At 51.8% G+C, this 23,035-nt stretch overlaps 1 protein-coding gene across 2 annotated transcripts in view; it reads right to left on the reverse strand.

Moving 5' to 3' along the window:
* Positions 1-23,035, reverse strand: part of LGR6 (leucine rich repeat containing G protein-coupled receptor 6) — a 145,441-nt gene that overhangs the window by 61,631 nt on the left and 60,775 nt on the right. For both annotated transcript variants that reach the window (XM_079327120.1, XM_079327119.1), the window contains exons 3-4: positions 21,611-21,682; positions 10,649-10,720 (exon numbers count right to left, since the gene is read on the reverse strand). In XM_079327120.1, coding sequence (XP_079183246.1) covers positions 10,649-10,720; positions 21,611-21,682 — 144 coding nt within the window. The remainder of the gene's footprint in view (positions 1-10,648; positions 10,721-21,610; positions 21,683-23,035) is intronic.

Below are 23,035 nucleotides of genomic sequence, written 5' to 3' on the forward strand. Positions count from 1 at the left end.
AATGCTGCCAACTCTCAGCTCAATGAATGGAGAAATTAGAAAGTGAAGTTGAGAGAGAGGAGCTGACATCATGGATGTGCTGGCTCAGCTCAAGGTCACTGGGACCTGGATGACACCTGCACATTCCAGGAAAGGATTTCAAAAGAGAGGAGGCTGCTACTTTTTTACACACTGTGAGCACAGATGAGGCATCTGATGCAGCTGGGGCAGTTTCTCTGTCTTGTATCACACACACCATCCTTGGAGGAGATACCAATTCATGACACCTATTTTTCTGTATTATTTTCCAGTTCTTGACTGAAGTTTGCTGAACTTTTAGCTTGGTAAACCACACAGCACTCTTGTCTTCCTGGGAGATGAATCCTGGGATCCTTCACAGCACTGACACTTACAAGCATGAAATACATGGATATTGCCTTTACATAAACTTCACAGCAACTCATTGCTGAAAAAACAGCAAGAAATGAATTAAAAACAAATGCAGCAAGGATTTGTTGTGGCACTGCTAAAGTGAACTGCTCCTTGAGGATGACACATTCAACAGCTTGTGTGTGGTCATTAAATCTTCCTCTCAAAAATGCCATTGAGACCATTGTACTGGGATAACCACACTGCATTTCATGGTTTTTTACTGCTTAACAGAAAAGGCTCTACTCTGACCAGCTGAGTTCCTCCTACTGACAGGAAAAAATCCATGTCTGTGATGTAGCCATGCCTCCTTTCTGACTTGCTCCCAGAACAGTGGTAGCAAATTCAAATCCCTTCAGCTCTGGAGTGTAGAGAAATTCCTCCCTGCTTAGAGGGTGAGCTGCTCCTTGCATTTGTGTTTTTGGGCAAGACAGTCTCCTCTGAGAGATTTCCCTGAGGGCTACACAAATGTGTGCTGGGGCTGTGTGGAGCAGAGATGCTCAGCTCTGCTTTGGGACCCCTTCTCTGATGGGGTGTGCCAGCTTGGAGGGCTGATTTTGCTGGATAAAAGTGAGGGGTGGGGACAGGGACATTTTACTTTTGCCTTCCAAGTGTAGGAAAACCACATCTCACACAGTTTTACTCACACAGAACTTGAAAGCAGGTATAAGATTTCTATAGCCAGAAGAGAAAGGCAGATTGCTCCAGAGAGTGTCTCATCCTCCAGAGAGGGCTCTGAGATAACAGAGGTGATTCACCCTCTGCAGATGCTGATCATTTTCCACTGCTGCTGGGGTGAGGTAATATCTACACAGCCAGGGTCAGAGGAGACAAACCCACCTGGTCTGCCTGAGGGAGACGTGGGCACAGCAGAGACTGATCCAAGGTGAAGGAAAATTGTTGTGACTCAGAACAGCCTGATCTCCTTCCTGGCAGTATTTTAGGATCCTACACCATGAGGGAAGCATCCAGCACCCCAAAAAAGTGACAAAGAGGCACAAAGACACCAGACCCCAGGTCCCAGGCACTCAACATCCCAACTACAAACTCAGACTTCTTTGTAGCTGTGCCCAGCACCAGCGTGGCTGATCCCCCCTGTTACCTGTGGGCTGCAGGGAAGCTGCTCTTGGGTCCTAGCAAGAGCAAAAGTGACCAAAACACAGGTTTTGCCCCAATAAAAGATAGTGATGCATGTTCTGCCAAGTGGATTTAACAATGGCTTTTGGAAATACATTGCTGTTCTTCATTGCAGTAAAAATGGTTCTCAGAGGTACTGGGCACCACACTCTAAACAACAGGGGGAGATGAGCTGAATGACAAAGAAAGATGCTGGAATAGCAAATGAGGTCCAGCCATGCACAGGGACACTCTTGAACCCAGACCTGGGATTTGGATCCCATGCATAAAACAGAGGAATGAGTCCACAGTCAGAATGTTGAACTGCTGTTGTATTCTAATGCACCTTTTTCTCCTCAAACCTGGTCTGATCATGCTAAGCTGTTGTTGCCAGTCTTGGTGACAAACACAGATCTCCAGTGGCAGCTCAGACTGGGTGGAGGGAAGGGCTAGGGCATGGCAGGTGGGATGACAGCCCATGGTACACAGGACCACAAAAATATCATCTATCCAAAGTCTGTGCCAAAAAACACTAACTCCTCTGAATTTGCTTTATGATTGATGAACCAAATGATGAGAAGTGGCCTCAGGAGAAGACATCAATCCCTTCCAGAGACACCAGCCCACCTGAATAAAATTGTAGCAACTCTTCTTTGTCTGTGCACTGGCTCAACAGCACAAGCCACAGGGGCCATTTCCAGGTGACTCCCAGACTGTGCAAGCCACACCTGGGAGGAAGGACCATGGCAGTGCAGCCAGGGAGGCTCCTGCTTCCATATGAGGAACACCAGCAGTGCCTGAAAACTAACTTCAGTACATCCAGATGTGTGGCACATCTGCCTGCAGTGTTCACTTGAATGTGGTAAATGTCTGCCCAGACTATCTCCTTTGTAGAAATACTGCTAAAGGCTGGAGTGCCAAAATGGGGATCAGAGTTCTGAAAACAGGAGTGGGGACACAACTCCACTGACTGGGTTGTGCTGCTGTCCAGAGCTGGCTGCTGGGAAGAGGGGCCTCAGGGAAAAGGGGATTTCAGAGGTGGAAGGTTTTGAGCAGCCTGTGCTCTCTCAAGTGGAAGGACAGCATGCTGCTGATGCTGTGACACACCCTGGGCTCCTTTTCCTGCTGCAGGAATGCTTTCTGCTGCAGATGTGTCCATGAGAGGGGAAATGCAAGGTCCTGTGTGCTAGCAGCAGCAAACACCAGGGAAATGTGGGAGTTATTGTCAGGGGGATGTCATCAGGACAGACACAGGAGCTCTCTATATTCTGGTCTTGAAGTTTGTAATTTATTGTTAGGTGTGGGTATGGGGTCCTGCTAAGAGCTGCCAGCCACCACTCAGAGCAGGACAGAGAGAGAAGCATGAGAGGGAGAGAGAGTAAGAGAGAATAAGAGTGAGAGAAGAATAGAGAATAAGAGAGCAAGAGAGGATAAGAGAGGATAAGAGAGTGATTTCCCATTTACAATACATCTTCTTCTATGTTAAATATTCTAATTTCCACTAACCAATCTACTACAAGATACACATTTTCTACTATTTGCATGCAACCTATAGGAATGACTATATTACCATATTTTATTTCTTTCTTATTTATAAACCTTATCTCTAAACCTTTCCTGCCATACTTGGAACAGGATGTCAGCTGGCTCTTGGTATTTGTGGCATTTGGCATTACCTAAACAAAGGAAAGGGGCTTTAAACTTTCACATGGTTGTTTCAGCCCCAGAGTCAAAAACTGCTATAATTTCTATTTCACTTATGGTTTCAAAATCTTTTGCTAAACACTCGTATTTATAAAGTTCCTATTTCCTCATTCCCAACAGGGAAACACCTGCAGTCACTTTGCTTCAGTCCTTCTCCCCATCAGAGCCACCTCACTGCTCTTCTGTGGCCTCCTTCTCCCTGAGCTCCAGAAAGACTCTGTGAATCAGAGCTGAGGTGGTCTTGCCACAAGACAGTTCCTGTGCCAACAGCCTGTGACTCACTGCTATTTGTATTGAGTTATTGACTTCATAGGTATCTGGTTTTGATGGATTTTATCCTCTAAAAAAACCAGTGGAAACAACACCTTCCCAAAACCTCACAGCATCACGTGTGAGTTGCAGAGAAGAATATTGCTGTGAACAGCAAACTGTCAAATCTCAAAGAGATCAAAGAAGTGAAATGAGGAATGAACTGACTGAGCTCTTCAGGCCATGTTGATTCCAAAGGAATTTTTTTTTCTTCCTTCTGCCATAAGAATTTATATGCTTGTGAGAATCTGATCTGGTGGGAAGAGCCTTCCTCCTTTGTCTACATCAAAGTCCACATGTTCTCAAATTGCTATAAGACATTTTTTGCATTTTAATCTCTGGCCATATGTATGAAAATAATTACCTGCCTTAAGGGACAGGGGATGAAGTAGTGTTTGTTGTATTTCCACAGGAGTCCAAATGGTGGCAAAGTAATGGGATGGAGGAAGGGGATTGCTTTAGTTAGAGGTACAATTAACCTGTATGCAGGGAGTTACATGTCAGGCTGATTTAGCACTTACTGATTATGGGTCAAGTACAGCTGGAGTGAATCAGAATATAACAGGAAATTACACTGTTAGCAAACAGGAAAATGATTTTAGTATTTTTAATAACAATCTCTGTGGCACAGCTTCTCCTCATCCCCTCAGCTTGTGAAGGTCAAATGGGCAGAGGACAGCACTGCTGCCATGCAAGGGTCAGAAAAGAGAAGGTGCCAGTGGTGGGGATGGTGCTGATGGGACCAGAGTGTTCCTCAGGGAGACTGTGGCTGATTTCAGCTGGGAACAGCAGGATTGTGGCAGAATGGCAGAAGAATCCTGCAAATATTCCAGAGGGATGCAAGGCTGTGATGGAGAAAGGGAAACTAAAAGGAGAGCAAGGACAGGATGGCAGGGAATGAGGCTTGTTGGGCTGGTACTGACAGTGGCTACCTCTGCACTGGTGCATTAGCCACAAGGCAGCAGAGTGTGGTTGGCTGCAGGGGACTGACACATGCTCAGGGAGGAGCAGTTACAGGCACAGGTTGTTCTCCTGAATGCCATCAAGCCCAACAGCAAGAGAGTCAATCCTTTGGGACACCAGAGACACCAGAGTGACGCACAAGGCTTGCACCCAAGTATGTGCCAGCAGGATGGAGCATCTTGCCAGGGACACGAGAGAAAACCCAAAGTGCAGTGAGGAAAGGGGGCAAGGGGAGCTCCACCTCATGGTGCAGGATCTTGAGGCTTTGACTCTTCTGCCTGGAGCTCTTCCCTTCCCCCACCAGGCTGATAAAGACAACACTCACCCTGAAGAGCCAGACACATGCTGAGCACCTTCCCAAAATGCTGATCTGCAAGAAACTCCCCAAAAAGGCTTTCCATAGGCATTTGAAAAAGAAAAACCAGGAGTTTCTCTTGATCTCTTAATCCACCGGGTTTCTTTTCTCTCTGCTTTCTCTACCTCGACAAGCTTGGTAATTATAATTTATAGCACCTGCTCACTTTGAAATACCTTGGACTCTTTCTGCCTGGCAGAGGAACAGACACAGTGCCCATCTGCTTCAGGTAAGTGCTCACAAACCACAAAGTCGTTAATTAGACTGACACACGACTCTTCCAGAATGCACATGGTATGTTGTTAGTGCACCTCCAACCACGGGCAGGCAGATCCTCTGCCAGGGATCACAACTGGATCCAGCATTACGTAATCCTGGCAGCCCCTGCAGAGCTCAGAGCGTTGCCATCAGGTGTGCATGTTCTTTCTAATCCTCCCAGCAGCCTTCCCAACAGGCTGCCCAGATAAATCAAGCCTGCTGGGAAGCAGCTCCCTCATTCTTGGTAGGAGGCTCAGTCTCCAGAACTTGGACTTTTCCTTTGAAATCCAAATTCATCTCTGTATTCACCTAGAGAAACCTGCCAAGGGGTCCTTCCTGACAGCTGGGGCTCCAGGCAGTGGTGCCTCCACATCCTGGGGCTGACAGGGCAGCTTTGGGGGACCTGGTGAGGGTTTCTGTGAGCACAGGGGCGTCTGATGTGGATGGAGCTATCTGTGTGGGTTTGGTGCTTGCCCTCTCAGCCTGGTGAGGGTTTCTGTGAGCACAGGGGCGTCTGATGTGGATGGAGCTATCTGTGTGGGTTTGGTGCTTGCCCTCTCAGCCTGGTGAGGGTTTCTGTGAGCACAGGGGTGTCTGATGTGGATGGAGCTATCTGTGTGGGTTTGGTGCTTGCCCCCTCAGCCTGGTGAGGGTTTCTGTGAGCACAGGGGTGTCTGATGTGGAGCTATCTGTACGGGTTTGCTGCTTGCCCCCTCAGGCTGGCTGACACTGGGTGAAGTGAACTACAGACTCCTCTGGCTAGGGAAAGCCAAACCCTGTCAGGAGGGGTGGTGCAGACCACAGGAGGTCCCTGGTGGCCAGTGGTTGGTGATACCCAGTGATCCAACCTGGATCAGCCAAGCTTTGTGTCAGCACGTGGGGTGATGGGCAATGGGCATCCTAGACCTACAAATGGCACTGAGTTCAGGTGGAGGAATGGAGTCCTCCTCCTGTCTGGCCAGTATCCACAACACTGTGTGGGAGTTTGCAGGACAAAGCCCTCTTAGTGTGTTTGAAATGTTACCTGCCAGAACTCAGGACTGCATCGTCCTTGGTTAGGAAAGATATGGGGGGATGACACAGGGCAAGGGAATATCCAAGAGAAAGGATCCAAAGGGGAACAATCTGACTCTGCCATCTCACTGAAACTTGTCTGAACCATTTTTTCTGGCTTGTTGTCTGTCCATTTCAGTAACTTGGGCTCCCAGGGAGCCAGTGTGCCTCATTTAGAGTAGTTAAAATTAGTTAAAATTAGTGTTCTCCCAGTGCTGGTTCCACAGCATATCTTTTGTGGGGGACACCACACCTGCCATGAGGAATTCTGTACACCTGAGTTCATGGGCTGGCAGCTTTGGGAAAGCTCCTTACCTGACAACAGGTGCTCATCAGAGGGAGGAAGAGGGGAAAGCCTGGGCCCCTTTTGCATTGCACATGCACCCCCTTGACTTTCTCTGGCTTGTGCAGCATGAACACAGGGCCCAGCTGCTCTCTGTACCAAGAGCAGGAGCTCTCTGTACCTGGGTCCTGCCCACATCTGTCTCTAGAAGACCAGATTAAAAAGGAGAACTGAGGTGTCACAAAGTCCACACTTACACTATGCCAGGCTTGGCCCCCAGCAGTGCTGCAAAGGGACCCTGCAATCCACCAAGTGCCACCAAAGCTTGGGTGATGTGTCCTGTCCCATCCTCTCCAAATGCCCAGAAGCCAAGGCAGCTGCCACATTTGGAGACAACTGGGATTCATTGACACGGTTTTAGCTACATTTCAAATCTAACTTTAAGCTGTGCAGGCAGTGAATGCCAGCCTCTCTCTGTCCCACAGGGGCTGGACATCCCTTTCTGTCCCATTTCCCTGGTCACCTCTTGAACTGATTGGCAAGTTCTTCTGATAGAACACAGCTGAAAACAATTGTTCTCAGTCTTCACTCAGTTTTGCTGCTTCTGTTGTGATCCTGAGAAATGACTTGTGCATTGAGGAGCCTGCCTTTCCTCTCCTGGGTCAGTTTGCCCCTAAGGGAGACACACTTTCCCTTCAAATCCTGCCTGGATCCCAGAAGGACAAACACGGACACCAAATGTAAATACCTGAAAGAGCAAGAAAATAACCAACACACAATCCTTTTCTGTCTGCTACTGGTTCCACCCTCTTCTGTTGGCTCCCATTTGCACCCCTTCCCAGCTGTCCTGCTTGCTTAGGATGTGCTGCCAACGTGCAAACAGGGAGTTAATATTTCACCAAGTGCCATACAAATCTGGCAACTCGTGGACTGTCATGATGTGCCATAAAGCCACTTCCCCTTCTGAATGGAAAAAAGAGTCTCTGAGCAGCACAAAACACTGGGACTCAGATGGCCTGACTGGTAATTCTTGAAAACCATGCTGTGGGTGACCTATAGGTGTTCCAGGCTGGTGAATTTTTTTGGCAGTGGATACACAGGAGTCTCATAAACTTGTGGAAAATGACTCAGATATTTGAAAAAGAGGGGAAAAAACCACTCTAATGCAGACCTGCATGGAGTCTCCTGGTCTGAGGTGAGAAGCCACATTTGCAGAAGCCACAGCAGCACCAGAAGAAAACAAGCAGAGCATCTCAGCCCTGTGTTCCCCTTCAGTCACAGTCCTGCTGGGTGCAGAGCATCTCTGAACATGAGTGAGAAGAACTGCAGGACTCTGCACACACAGGATGAGACTCAGGACATTTGCAGGTCGTGCTTGCCCCAGTGCAGGCACAGCACACCCTGTGTGTGCTCAGAAATGTTCCCAGGCACCCTGAGCAGGGCTGTGCCCTGCAGCCACGCTGGGCTGTGCCACCAGGCCTGCTTCTGGGGACTTCACCCAGCACAAGGGTCTCTGCTCTGCAGCTGCTGGGAGAAGAGGAGAAAGTTGCTCTCTACAGCTGCCTGAAAGGAGGTTATAGTGGGGTGGGTCAGGCTCATTTCTGTGTCTCAGTGATAGGACAAGAGAAAATGCCCCTAAGCTGCTCCAGGGGACATTCAGATTAGGCATTAGAAATTATTTTTTCTTTGAAAGAGTGGTCAGACATTGGGATAAGCTGCCCAGGGAAGTGGTGGAGTCACTGTCTCTGGAGGTGTTCAAGAGGTGGATGTGGCACTCAGGGATATGGTGTGGGGGTCAATATGGTAGCACTGGGTTGATGGCTGGAATTAGGTGACCTTGAAGGTCTCTTTGAACCCTGATGATTCTGTGGTGATATGAAAGTGCAAATCATCATCTTTGTCTACACATGCCCTCCACACTTTAAAGAAACCAGGTCTGCCTTGGAGAATAACCCTGGAACACCCATCCTGGGGAGCAGCTGCCTCCTGTCCTCCCTGTGCTGAGGGCAGGTTTCACTGCAGCTGGGGGAGATCTGTGCTCAGGATCCTTCTGAGAAACAATTCTTGCCTCTCCTTTAACCATCTCTGACAGGGAATAGTTCTCCATTGCATGGAACACTTCTGAAACTTTTGCTTCCAGCAAAGACTATGCCCCAGCTGCAGAGCCCAGCCCCAGGGGCACACATGGAGAAGTGACAGCTGGGGATGTGCCTGATCTCCTACAGCTTTATCCTGAGCTCTAGTGAGCACAGACAGAATGGGATGGGTAGGGTGGGTTCACTGATGTGAGACCTACAGAAAAAAAAAAAAAAAAAAAACCCTCATATTTTGCTCCTTGGCTTTTGTTACAGAAATCTCCTCCTGGACTCTCCATCTCACTGAACAGGGTGCCCAGAGCAGCTGTGGCTGCCCAGTCCCTAGAAGTGTCCATGGGACCTGGAGCAAAGGGCTGGTGCAAATGCCCATGGCAGGGGGCTGGAATGAGACGACCTGTAACAGATCTGCAGCAGGGAATTGTGCTGCTCCCAATACACATCTCTTTATATTTTGTATTTTTCACTCTGCCATTCTCAAATGGGCCCCCCCAAAAGGATGTTAATCAGTCATCTGTGTAAATCTGACAGGACAAGAGGAAATGGCCTCAGGCTGTGCCAGAGGAGGTTCAGGTTGGACATCAAGAATAATTTCTTCACTGAGAGGGTTGTTATGGACTGGAATGGGGTGCCCAGAGAGGTGACATAGGACAGGCTGAGGGGGCAGGGGTGCTCCTGGGGCAGTGATCTTCCATGTCGTGGCACCCTTGAAAGAGGAGTCACCTAATCTCAAAATCCCTGGAGTGGAGGGTCTTGACTCTGGCACTGGTGGTGATGTCAACAGAATTTAATAATAACCACAACCATGTGCCAATGATGTTTCAACAACAAAAGTTTCAAATCTCTTCTGGCAGAAGGAACTTTCACATCCTGCACAACCAACACCCCCACTGCAAATGAATATTTAAATTATTATTTACAGAAACTCCTACTGGGTACTGGGAGGGCCACACATGGAGAACTGTGCCCAGTTTTGGGGTGCCCAGTGAAAGAAGAGGAATGAGACAGGCCAGTGGCTGAGTCAGGGTCTCCCAGGGCATTTGCCTCGAGGGTAGAGGTGGAAGGAGCAGGGCTGGTTTCACTTAGCATGGAAAGGGCTGAGAGGAAAACACTCACAGTCAAAGATGATGGAGCCAAGCCCTCAGGGTGGCTCCAGGTGATCAAACAAAGAGAAATGGCCACTAATTGCCTCCCAGGAGTTTTAGGACTTGAGAAAAAGCTTCTTCCCCAGGAAGAGCAGCCCCGGGCTGCCAGCAGGAGGGGAATCTCTGTGCTTGGGCAGGCAAAGCTGCAACTGCCCCCCTGAGTATTTGGGATAGTCCTGCTCCAAGCAGGAGACTCCCAGAAACTGCTCCCAGCTAACATTTCTGTGATAAAAGCACTGTGTAAGACTAGGACTGAAGTTAAGGATTAAAGGATAATCTCAGATTTTTAGTGGTTCAGCACAACTCAGAATGCTCTTACAAGCTCCAGCTGTGCTCCCTGCACCCAACACACCTTCCCTAAACCCACTGGCACTCCCAGTGCCAGTCTCAACTGTGCCCATACTCAGCAAAACAGCAGAATTCCAGAGCTGTGTGGTTTTGAGGGAGCTCAGGGGCACAGACCTGCTGTGGATACAGCTCCTTTAAAGGAAAAGCACAATCACACCTTCTGCCCAGGGCTGAATTGCTAAAAGTCTTTAAAGCAGTTCTGCCCTGACACAATTCTCCTCCACTTGGGTGAAGCAGCCCAGCTTGCTCTTTGACAGGCAGTGTCCTCTGGGCTCACTGGCATGTCCCTTCCCACAGTGCAGAGGACAGAGACTCTTTGGGTGGATATTTTCCAATGTTCCTTGAAATATGCATTGGCTCTGGTGGCCTTTTCATCACAATGCACACATGGGGAGCTGTAATTTCAACATCCTCTACCAAGACTGTGTTTCTTCCTTGAAAACTGCCCTCCCCTCCCTTCCACTCTAAGTGACAGTCATCTTTGCATAAATTGGAAAAGAAAAGGAAGAAGGAACAGAACATCCTTGACAAAGGAACTAATGACTCAAATGCTGGGAAGCCTGGGGTCCCCAGGGGACTGAGCAGCTCGCAGCATTGATTTTTAATGACTTACAGAGATTGCAGATTTGGAAGATCTCTCAGTGCCTCTGCAGGGATGCGGCTCAGCTGATTGTTCTGCAACATCCTATAATTAGAAAAAAGAAAACTTTGTTAAAAACCCAACAACAACAGCCTGACACGAAATGGAGGATGTTGCTGCTTCTTCCTGAAGTTGTTCAGTTGTTCAGTTGTTTCTTGCTGGAAAGCTGGAGTGGTTGGAAAGCACCATGCTGGGTGCCAGGGCAGGTGAGCTGCAGCCCAGGATGTGCAGCAGAAGGGCCAAGGGGTGAGTTTGGGGCTGCAGGGGATGCACTAGGAGGATGTCAGCACAAAGGGGCCTCTGCCCTGCAGAGGGTATCAGCCCAGACTGACACCAGTGCTCTGAGCCAGACTGCCCCACAGTGATGCTGCAGCCAGGCATCCTTTGCCTGTGGGTGTCAGTGGTTCCTCCAGGGGGATGGAAACCAGCCCCTGGGACCTTTCCTGTCCCACTGTGCAGCAGCTGCAGGCACAGCTGGTGAGGGGCTGCTCACAGCTCTTTGCTCAGGACCTTGCAGCCTTGGCACCACTGGCAGCAGGAGCTGTGGAAAAACCAAATCAGAGACTCCAGAGAGAGCAGGTGCTCGGGGCTGTGGGGCTGAGCAGGCAGGACCCAGGAGGACCCTCAGGGATGGGAGTGAGTGGAGAAGGGCTGTGCACATGGAGACACCTACACAGGCAAAGGGAAAGGAGGAGACAAAGGTGACAGTGCACCCAGGGGTGGGTGTCTGAACAGAGAGTGAGAACCACACTCCAAGGTCTGTTTCAGACACAATCCCCTCTCACTGACCTACTGGAGCACCACACATCTGAGTTTACTGGTGTCATCATCTCAGCATCTCTGCAAAGGCTGGGTTTGACTCTGGACATGTCCTGAACCTTGTTCCTTCCTGAACTGGGACATCACTTAGACACGCTTCCCTGGATAACAGACACATCCCAGCAAGGTGGCTGGGCCAGGGGAAGTGCCTAAAAAAGGAAAGTTTTACATATCTGGGGTTACTCTTTACAAAACCTTCTAAGAGTGATTGGAGATGGCATGAAAAAAGAAATGGTGCTTCCAGTCCTGTCATAATTTACTGCCAGTGGTGAAGGGCAGCCCAAAGAGCACAGACATCCAGCTGGGCAACTGTCCCACGAGGACCAGCACAGCCTCTGGGGCTCCTGATCCTGCACATGCACTTGTTTCTGCAGCCAAGGTGTGCTGGGGAGATAAAACCTTGGGTCCTGCAGCCCAGTGAACTGGAATAACAATTCATGTTAAAACCCAAGAAGATGCAGAGCTGAACACAAGAGATACAGAGTGGGGCTTCAGAAAGTGCTTTCAGGGTTTTGGTGGGGCAAACATTGAATCTCAGTGGCTCTGAAATGTGAGCCTGGTGTTTAGTGTTGATCATTGGAAGGATCTGAAGTCAGTACTGTAGCAAAACCCATTGTCACACTTCTGCTGGATCCTGCTGCCTAGAATTTATTACAAATCCCTTCTCCAACCAGTAAAACAGACTGAGAGACTTTCCAGACCACCATCAGCATGGACTGGTTCCAAAATGAGGCCATTTTGGTGCAGACAAACAATATTTAAGGAAGATGCTTCAGAGGCCTGGAAAACCACTGGAGTGGTGGACAATGCTGTTTGTCACAGCAGCAGGGCAGCGAGGGAAGGTTTCAGGCACTGGGACAAGAACCAGTGCTTCTTCACATTGCACATAATGAATCCAATAACTCATCATCAGAGCATGACACAGAGAGGCCAAAAACCAATTCCAAACAGAGCTTGATAATATTCTAGGGACAGGGCCATCCTGGTATTAAACAAGAAATTCTTCATTCAGCCTCAAGCTCAGGAAAGCTCCAGCTTTTCTTACAGGGAGCTCAGGTTTTAGCAGGAGAAGATTGCAGTTATCCCTGGCTGCCCCAGGATGGCTTCTCTTACAGTCTGGTATCAAGGACAACCCCCATCAGCCCCTGCTCACTGCAGTCAATCCTCACAAATCACATTAAACCACCCACACATATTACTTTTTTTTTTTTTTTTTTTTTTTTTTAGGTAATACTCCATTTCTATTTTAATTTTCCTAGTAAAGAACTGTCATTCCTATTCCCATTTATTTGTCTGAGAGCCACTTAATTTCAAAATTATAACAATTTGGAAGGAGGAGGTTTACATTTTCCATTTCAAAAGAGGCTCTTGCCTTCCTTAGCAGACACCTGTCTTTCAAAGCAAGACAAGGGGAAGACAATGCTGCAGCTCCCTGAGGAGAGCACCCACAGCAGGAGACTGGGCTCCAGCCATCTCCAAGGATGCAGATATCCTTACATCCTTGGATACTTTCTGCTTCAAGGGGTCACTGCACCATTTATGTCAACAGCATTGAAAAGATGGAACAAGTGGGCAAACCAGTCATCTGTCATCTCCTGCCTTCCTAAGAGCCTGGGGCAGACACTGTCCCCACCCTGCACTCAGGCTGCCCAGGACAGGGAGCTGCTTTCCAGGCTGGGAGCAGGGATGGAGGATCTGCTGCAGGGTGGCTGGCTGAGGCACTGATGGTCTGTGGAGCTGGAGCTCAGCCCACAAGATAACAGCAACCCTGAGATCACACTGGCCTCAGCCTTTGTCTGTCTCCATCTGTCTGTTCTTGCCTCCCCACCAGCTCCTGCCTTCCAACAAAATCCCAGGATTTCACTGGCTTTCCTACAGCAAGGTGCTGCTTCACAGCACCTTGGAGACAACCTTAGTCAAATTCTTGTGCCCATGGAGCAATCCTGTTCTAGCTGATGTGGCTGCTCAGTGGCTGAGTCTAATTTTCTTAGGATTTATTCAGGGTGGGGGGGCCCTGGCACAGGTGCCCAGAGCAGCTGTGGCTGCCCCTGGATCCCTGGCAGTGTCCCAGGCCAGGTTTGGGGCTTAGAGCAACCTGCGATAGTGGAAGGTGTCCCTGCCCATGGCAGGGGTGGAATGAGATGGGCTTTGAGCTTGGATCAAATCCAAACCATTTTGTGATTCTGTGACAGTGCTGGTTGATGAGCCAACTTCTGGACAAGCTGAGGACAATGATGAACATGACAAAGACTGTTCAGAGCAGCAAGGATTCAAACCCAAGTGTGGATGGAGCACTGCCACCTTGCTTGGCACTGTCCAGGTGATACCAGGCCCTGCAGATGCTGGCAGACATGGACACACCACCTGCTACCCACAGCAGTCTGACTGGAACCACAATAAATCACAGCTTCTTACAGGCTGGGTTTCATTTTCAGAAGTAGGAGGATTGGTTTTTGGCAGAGACCACGTCTCAACGACCAGAAAAATGTTGGGATCAGGTCCCATCACACCAGGATCCTTGCACAAGAGAGTCTCAGCAGACACACAGCCCTCAGAGGTGCAGGTCTGTGCATGATAAAATGTCCCCATCCTGGGAGGCTGAAGTGACTCAGCCAGCACACTCAAAGGGCTGTTATTGCTGGAGGCAACTGTGCCTGGAGCACATGCAGGGGATTAAAGACATTCCAACCTCTGCACTTTCCTCTCCCTCCCGGTGGGAGCGTCTCTTGGATGTGCCACATTCCCTCTGTCTCAAGCCATTTCTACTCTGCACAGGCATCAGGTGTGTCTAGGCATTTCTGAAGTGTCCCAAGCCACCTCCAACCCTGCCATCCTGGGGAACTGGGACTTTTTGGTAATTTTTTTGATGTGTGTTCACACACCAGGCGAGTCTGCACCTGTCCTGGGCCACAGCAGGTTCTGTGGTCACTGCTCAGGAGAGAAGAGGAGGGACTGGGGAGGTGGCCAAAGGGAAGGGCCCATCCAGGGGATGAGGATGTGCCAAGGACTGTGCTGGGCAGTGTGTGCTGGGAGAGGATTCAGGCATTACTGAGTGCTGTACTGGGCTGTGCTGTGCTGGACTGGGCTGTGCTGGGCAGTGCTGGGCAGTGCTGGACTGGGCTGTGCTGGGCAGTGCTGAGCAGTGCTGGGCAGTGCTGGGCTGGGCAGTGCTTTGCTGGGCAGTGCTGGGCAGTGCTGGGCTGGGCAGTGCTTTGCTGGGCAGTGCTGGGCTGGGCAGTGCTGGGCAGTGCTGGGCAGTGCTGGGCTGGGCTGTGCTGGGCAGTGCTGGGCTGGGCTGGGCAGTGCTGGGCTGGGCTGTGCTGGGCAGTGCTGGGCAGTGCTGGGCAGTGCTGGGCTGGGCTGGGCAGTGCTTTGCTGGGCAGTGCTTTGCTGGGCAGTGCTGGGCTGGGCTGGGCTGGGCTGGGCTGTGCTGGGCTGGGCTGGGCTGGGCAGTGCTGGGCAGTGCTGGGCAGTGCTTTGCTGGGCTGTGCTGGGCAGTGCTGGGCTGTGCTGGGCTGGGCAGTGCTGGGCTGTGCTGGGCTGTGCTGGGCAGTGCTGGGCAGTGCTGGGCTGTGCTGGGCTGTGCTGGGCTGTGCTGGGCAGTGCTGGGCTGTGCTGGGCTGTGCTGGGCAGTGCTTTGCTGGGCAGTGCTGGGCTGTGCTGGGCTGTGCTGGGCTGGGCAGTGCTGGGCTGTGCTGGGCTGTGCTGGGCTGTGCTGGGCTGGGCTGGGCTGGGCTGGGCTGGGCTGGGCAGTGCTGGGCTGGGTTGTGCTGGGCTGGGCAGTGCTGGGCAGTGCTGGGCTGGGCTGTGCTGGGCTGTGCTGGGCTGGGCAGTGCTGGGCTGTGCTGGGCTGTGCTGGGCTGTGCTGGGCTGTGCTGGGCAGTGCTTTGCTGGGCAGTGCTGGGCTGTGCTGGGCTGGGCTGGGCTGGGCTGTGCTGGGCTGGGCAGTGCTGGGATGGGCTGGGCTGGGCTGTGCTGGGCTGGGCTGGGCTGGGCTGGGCTGTGCTTGGCTGGGCTGTGCTGGGCAGTGCTGGGCTGTGCTGGGCTGGGCAGTGCTGGGCAGTGCTGAGCAGTGCTGGGCTGTGCTGGGCTGTGCTGGGCTGGGCTGGGCAGTGCTGAGCAGTGCTGGGCTGTGCTGGGCTGTGCTGGGCTGGGCTGTGCTGGGCTGTGCTGGGCTGTGCTGGGCTGTGCTGGGCAGTGCTGGGCTGTGCTGGGCTGGGCAGTGCTGGGCAGTGCTGAGCAGTGCTGGGCTGTGCTGGGCTGTGCTGGGCTGGGCTGTGCTGGGCTGTGCTGTGCTGGGCAGTGCTGGGCAGTGCTGAGCAGTGCTGGGCTGTGCTGGGCTGTGCTGGGCTGGGCTGTGCTCACACCCTGGTCATTGCTGGGCAGTGCTCACACCCCAGGCTGTGCAGGCAGCTCAGGCATCACTGGGTCTGCACTACCACAGGCTGGTTGGGGCTTGCTGAGGAATGGAGTGGCAGGGTGGGCCTGCTGTGGCTGCAGGGTCTGCAGCCAAGAGGATGCACCCAGGCATTCTGCCCTCACATTTTGGGGTGAGGTTGTGGTTGCACTTGGAGCCTTTCCCTGTGGAGTTTGGTGTGGGATTCCTCCTTGGCTGGTAAGCAGTGCTGCTGCTGCAGCATGTTCAGCCAGGAGGCACAGCAGGGGCAGTCCTGGCTGTGCAGGCAGCACAGTTTGCTGAAGGATCCTGTGCAAGGCTGGCATGCCTGGGAGGCTGTGGCAGGACAAATCAGCCCCATGGAAGCTTCCTAGCTGATGGAGCTCCAGCCAGGACACTTGGATGTGAGAGGCAGCCAGGCAGCTCATGAGGAGGTCTGGAAGGATGGAAAAGTTTCCAGTTTTCCAGATATTCTCATTAAGCAGCATATTCTGCCACTCTGGACAGCCCCAAGGCTGGGAGGGGATGGACCAAAGAGTTAATTTTGCAAGGAGCTTGCAGAGGTGTCAGAAGAGTCTGTGGAGTGGCTTCCAATGATCCTGGCAATTGATCTAGCACTGAGGAGCATCAGCCTCCATGGAGAGGGTGTAGGTGCAGAGCAGCCCCCTGGGAGAGGGGCACTCCCAAAGTCTGCTGAGGAATGAACCAGTGGAGAAAACCTCTGAGCACCTTCTCCTGCTGCTGAGCATCCACCCCTGCCAGTCTGAGGGGGCTGAGGAGCCACATCTCCCCTTGCCCAGCTTCTCCAGGCACGAAGATCTAAGCACATCCCAGCACACCTGTGGCACAATGTTCAGTTGCAGCTTGGCTCTTTCCCTGCTCTCCCCAAGTCTCCACACACCTGCTTCCCTGGGTGTACCCCTGCATGGTTTCTGCACAGGCCTATCTTCATGGCCACTTTCCAGGTGGTTTTTGTGCAGAGAAGCAGCCAGAGGAGGCAGAGCCAAGAATCTGGCCCAGGTTCCAGCACCTCTGGGATTCACTGCAAGGGCAGGGAGAGGACCATCTGCACAGGCGGGTTTGTGGAGGAATTCCCAGGGTGTTTCCCATCCTTTCTTAAACATAAACTAATTCTCTGGAAGGACTGGGAAAGCACCAGGCCCCTTGACAGCCCAAGAAGCATGTGAGAGTTTACTTGTGGACCTGCACATGATTGCAATTAACCCTAGGGCTCCAGTACATTAAAATTAAACTAGGAAAATTGTTTCCATGCTCAGATATCAGCCTGTTTCCTCAGAGGACACCCCTGTCACCAGAGGTAAGATCTTTGACCCTGCTGTGAGTCAGCACCTGAATACCCCAGGTTTCAGCTGCTCATGTTTGGGGCAGCCATTCCCAACCTGTCACCTGCCAAACCTCAGCCAGCACAATGTCCCCAGTATCCCTGGTGCCATCTACTCCAAAACCTGCTATTCCTTGCCTTCATGTATGGAGGATATGTATTTCCTCCCTCATTGCAGCAGCCTGTCCTGTTTGTGTCCATCCTCATTCCCCTCTCCTCCAGGTTAGGTGATCTCTGTTGACTCATTGTTCATCACCAGCCCCCCAATCCTTCTCACTGGGCTGGGCCCAGGGTTTTACCTCCCCAGCACACCTTGGCTGCAGAAACAAGTCCATGAGCAGGACCAGGAGCCCCAGAGGTTGTGCTGGTCCTCTTGGGACAGTTGCCCACCTGGATGAGGTTTCCCATCCCAGTGGGCTGCAGAGAACACCCATGGGATCCATCACAGGGCTTTCATGCCCTTGCACTGTATGGAAGGAGAATCACAGTCCATGGTTAGGGACTGCCAGGGGACATTCACACATGTGCTGTGTTCCTGTGACCTGCAGTACAGCACTAACTATAAAACCAGAAACTACTACCTGAAATAGTGAAGAAGACAGAAACAACACCCCAAATCCTCCATCTTGTCCATACCTATTACTGTGTTCTAAAAGCCCTTCACCATTTGAAATCACACACTTCTATTCCAACTCCACACTCGTGACTCCAGCTCCATCATTGAAATTTGGAAGCTTTCTCCAAGGCCTCAGGTGGAAAACAGTGTTCTCCTGGGTGTCAGTGTCAGAAAGCACAGAAAACTCAAAACTCCCATGTGTCTGGGATCCAGCACTGTGTGGGTGACCTGCTGTCAGAGGGGTCCCAGCAGTGTCCCCATGGGAACAGGCTCTGGGTGCAGCAGCTCCTGGAGCTCCCTGCTCCTGACCTGTGACCATGGCCAGCAGGAGGGGAGAAGGTCCCAGGCAGGGAAGAGGGAAATGAGAGCAGCAGGGTGGTGTGAGTGGGTACAACAGAGGAGTGAGGGGACAGGTATGTGTGATTGTCAGAGTGCCAGAGGCTTGGAGTGCCCCTTGTGCTGCCCAGGGCCCAGCTGTGCACAGCACACATCAATCCCATCTTCTACCACCCCTGCAGGTTCTGTTCTGGGCTCCCCACAGGTGGGGATTTGGCATTTTCTGCCTGTTGTCATCTGGCTGCTGCCCTGTGTTCAGCAGAGCAGGTCCCAGCGGGGACAGTGTGGCCTGGCCAAAGCTTGCCCAGCATCAAGAGGAGCAGAAGCAGCACAGCTTTGTCTCAGGGCAGGTTCAGGGGGGTCCCAGCCCAGCAGCCCTTCACTGGCCAACACCCCCAGAGAAGCTCAGGGTAAAGCCTGAAGGGTGATTTGCCCTCTCTGGGTCCTCTTCTGTCTCCATTTTCAGCAGAGTCAGATTGGTGAAGTATAAACTCAATGCTTTGCCTAAAGTGAGGAAACAGGACTTTCCTCCATACTCCTGTCTTATCATACCTGACATCCCAGCATCTCTCTGGTGTTTCCTGTCTTGTGGTGTTTCAGAGTCCCCTCTCCAGATACCCTCTGTGTGTTTTTGGTGGAGATTAACGTGCAGTGACTGCAGCAATGGTTACACTGGCCCTGAGGGAGCAGGGATTTGGTCTGGATGGGGAGCAGTGCAGTGAGTGCCCCATGTCCCATGGAATGTGCCCTCCAGTGCAGTTGCACAGCAGCCACAGGACATGCACACAGCTGGGGCCAGGTTGGTGCTCCCCAGTTCCCTGGCACACTTCTGTGTCCTGCACACCAGTTCACACCAATGCACAGCTGGGTGCACCCTCATCTCTGTAGTACCCACAGTGCCCATAGCAACACCACCCTATAAATCACTGCACTTCCCCAGCAGCCCCAAATTCCTCTCACTCTTTTAGGCTGAAATTTATATTCTCAGGTCTCAGAGTTGCAGAATACAAGGAGATCTTGGTGGAGCCAGCTCAGCAGTGGGTTTTGGCCCTCAGGAGGCTTGGATAGGGTACAGAGAAGTGCAGCAAAGGGAAGAGGGAACTAAGCTGTGGCTTGGGAAGAGGATGATGGTTTTTGGTCACCCCCAGGGCACAAGGAACAGGGTGATTCAGCCTCATGTCTCTCTCCAGGCTCTGCTCTGGCTATAACCAGTCTCTGAGGGCATACACTAGCTCCCTCTGATTCCTGGAGAGATGGAGCAGATCCTGCTGAGATGTTGCAGAGCCACCAGCCCCAGCCAGGCCACTGCAGCAGTGATCTGAGGGAACTTAATCACAACCTGAAGGAAATACATGGTGGCCCTCACCTGCCTTCTTCAGTACCTTGTGGTTTTCCTCAGTCTTTTCTTAGTAGAGAAATGAGTGAATCCCCACCCTTGCCAAGAGCCCTTCCAGTGTGATTAAGCTCAGGGCTCCTAAGATCTGTCCTGGCAGCATTTCTGGACCTGTCCCAGCAATTCCCAGGACCAGACTGTCTCCATTGTGTCCCTCACTGCTGCCCTCACTCTTACGGTGATGAGGGCAATAACTGCTTTTCCTGGAGGGTGCAGGGATCTGCCACTGCATTCCCCCAAAGGCCTCCCTCCAGTGCAGCCCACAGAAACACTGCAGAAAGCAATCAGAGCATCTCCTATAGTGAGAGCTCATGGCAGCACAACACTCCTGCAGACAGGCCAGGAAAACCATCAGAATCTTTGGAAACTGAAAGGCTCCCAGTGACCAATGGGGTCTGGTAGCACCCCTGCTTTGAGGAAGCAGAAATTTGTTAAATAAGAGGCTCATGCCAGGGCCTGGATGGACCAGCCACTGTGAGCATCCCTGGCCTTGTGGCTGGGCAGTGCTCTGCACACCCCCTGGGGAAGGTTAGGGGTCAGGGTAAGTGCCAGAGAAAAACAGGATCACTAAGGCTGGACAGGCCCTCTGAGCCCATCACTAACCTGACGCTGCCAGCTCCCCATAAACCACATCCCTAAGCAGGCACACAGTTTGGTTTCAGGCAGGGCTGCAGCAGGGACATGACAGCCCACATGTCACCCTGTGCCACTGGGCACAGCCTGGCTGAGAGCAAAGCAGCATGAGGACACCAGCTCTGGCTCTCAACAGCCACCTGGAGCACCCTTCCCCACGCTAACCCTGTCCCAGATGGAAATGCCCTGGTCCCTCAAGGCTCTCCTTGCTCTGGGGTCACTGAGTGTGTCCTGGGGCAGGAGGCAGAGCACACCCTCCCTTCCTGCTGAGCTGCAGGCTCTGGTAACGTCCTTAGCTGGGGCTGACACAAACAGAATTGATCAAAAGCACCTCTGGAAGCTCCTGCATCCCCAGAGCAGGAGGCTCCTCTTGTTGAAATCGGGTGGGAGAGCTGCGGTTTTTCCTCAGTTCCTTTGATTTGTTGCCTAATGCAGGGGATGGATAAATCTCTAAGCCCTGAGATTTAGGGCAGGATTCATACTTTACATCTTCAGAAGACGTAGTAAACAGCCTTATACTCTCTAATCCTGGGAGCAGGTTTGTACCTGCTCTCTCTGCATAAACTGGACCAGCTACAACAATTTCACATTGTGGCTGAGTTCAAAACATCCCCTTGGGGATGAAATGTTTATTGCAGAAGACTTTTAAGATGGCTCCTTAGGGAGAAAGGGACTCCCACCTCAACATCCTGCACAGACCCTGAGGACTGTCAGATGGTTACAAAAAGCAGAGTGACTCCATCAGCAGTGAGACCCTGGCCCATAGAAGGTGTGAGTGCAGGGCCACAGTTCCCAGAGCAGCTTTATCCCTTAGACCTTCCCCACTGGACAGCAGGGTGGGTGGCCTGCCTGCAGTGACCTTTATCCAGCAGGGCTGGCAGGTCAGGCATGGCCTGGGGGCCACAGTGCTCCTGGTCCAGTGGCCACCATGGCCTGTGGGGCAGCTGGGATCCCTAGGGCAGGCTGTGCAAGGATCCCACCTTTCCCAGGCCACTCCAGAGCCTTGCAGAGGCCTCCTGGGCCATGAAGAACTGAGTGGTGAGGACAACTGAGCTGGACAGAGCACAGACCCTTTCCCCAGCTCCTGGAGTTTCTCCAACCCAGCCCTGACATGGCAGCAGGGCAGATTTGGGGTCTGGACTCCACATCTGGGGGACACCACTTTAGGGGGGTTAGGTGAGTTTTTTGCAAAATGTGAAGCTCTGCAGCTTCTCCCAGGGCACATTGTCACACCCTGACCCTGCTCACAGTCTGTGGGGTGGGGCTCAGCTCCCCAGCCAGCACTGGCCATGTTTGGGTATAACATCTGACCCCAGGATGGCTGCAAGTCCCTGCTCATGGCCAGGGCTGGGGACAGGCAGGGACAGGGATTGCTCTGCAGAAAGGAACAAGTTACTTACAGAATCTTCAGGCTGTAGAGGCCAGAGAAAGCTTCCCCTGGGATCCTGGAGATGTGGTTTCCAGAGAGGCGCCTGCAGTGAAAAGAGGAGCCAGTCATGTGTCAACATCCTTGTGATGACAGTCCCTTGTCTGCAGAGGCTCAACAGCTCCATCCTGCCACTGTCCCTGGCAGCAGCTGCAGTACCTGCAAGCTGAGCCAGACCCCTGAGCTTGGGCAGCCTCTGCACATCACCCAGCAAGGAAAACCACAGCTCCTGCCAGACCTGGATCCAGCATTTTCAGCATCCAGAGACAGCTCAGGGCTTAAAGCCGTTTCCTGGGTAGACACAGAGGTTCCCAGTGCACAGAAATTACAGCATGGGCAGTGACCAGCCTGCAGACCCTGCTCTGTGCCAGGCCCTGGCAGAGAGGATGGAGCAGGGCAGAGCTATTTCTACTCATGTATGGCCCTGGGAGGACTGACCCTAAATCCTGGCTGATGAATGAGGGACAAGGGATGGGAGAGAAAGACAAAGCAAAGAGCAGCATCACAATGGAAAATGAGACATATCTGGGGCACAGAGCAAAGAACAGGGGAAAACATTCAGAACTTACTGAAAGAATTAAAGGAAGGAAGCCTGTGGCATTTCCATTGTACAGGATCACCTGATCTTAGAACTCAAATTTTAACAAGGCCCAGAGCAGGCTGGGGAATTGAAAGGTATTTGTGTTTTTTACTGAAGTTAGAAACTGCATCACTGTAATCATCAAGACTGTGGTGAGGGCATGTGGTGGAGCCAGGAGTGAAGTCCAAGACTCCTGAATCTAGGCTTGACCTAGAGAAGAGGTGACTCTTCTCTTTCTCCTCCTGTTTCACCCATGAGGACAAACACGGATGAAGTCCCAGCACCCATCAGCAAGAAATCATAAAGACAGGTTCAACAACCTGATTAAGACCCTAAATTGCTACTAAATTTGGGCAATAAACTTATCTACTTGACTTGGAGTGAAATATTGCATCTCCAAAATGGAGACTTAATTTGTGACCAGGCTCATCTCCACTCTCACAGAAAGTCCAAACCAGGCATAGACGCTGGCAAAGGTATTCATTAAACTTTGAGAAAGGTTTGTTTCTTGTTAGGCATTTTGCTCAGGGAGCAGACAGGTGTGGAGGTGAGCAGTGCAATCTGCCAGCCAGGGAACCAGGGCTCTGCAGAGGTGACAAGGGACCAAGGTGCTGGGGCAGCCACGCTCACCTGTGGCAGGGCAGGCGTGTGTGGCTGCCCCAGAGCTCTCCCTCTGTCTCTCCCCTGGAATCTGGAGAAAATTGCTCCCATAATTAGGCCTCTGACAGCATAAACAGCACAGGGTCGTCTCTTTAATGTGTGAGAGCAGGTTGTAACCTGCCTCCTCCAGCACATGATCTGCCTGGCAGCCCGGGCTAT

This window comes from Erithacus rubecula (genome assembly GCF_903797595.1).
Source record: "Erithacus rubecula genome assembly, chromosome: 26".
Lineage (NCBI taxonomy): Eukaryota > Metazoa > Chordata > Aves > Passeriformes > Muscicapidae > Erithacus > Erithacus rubecula.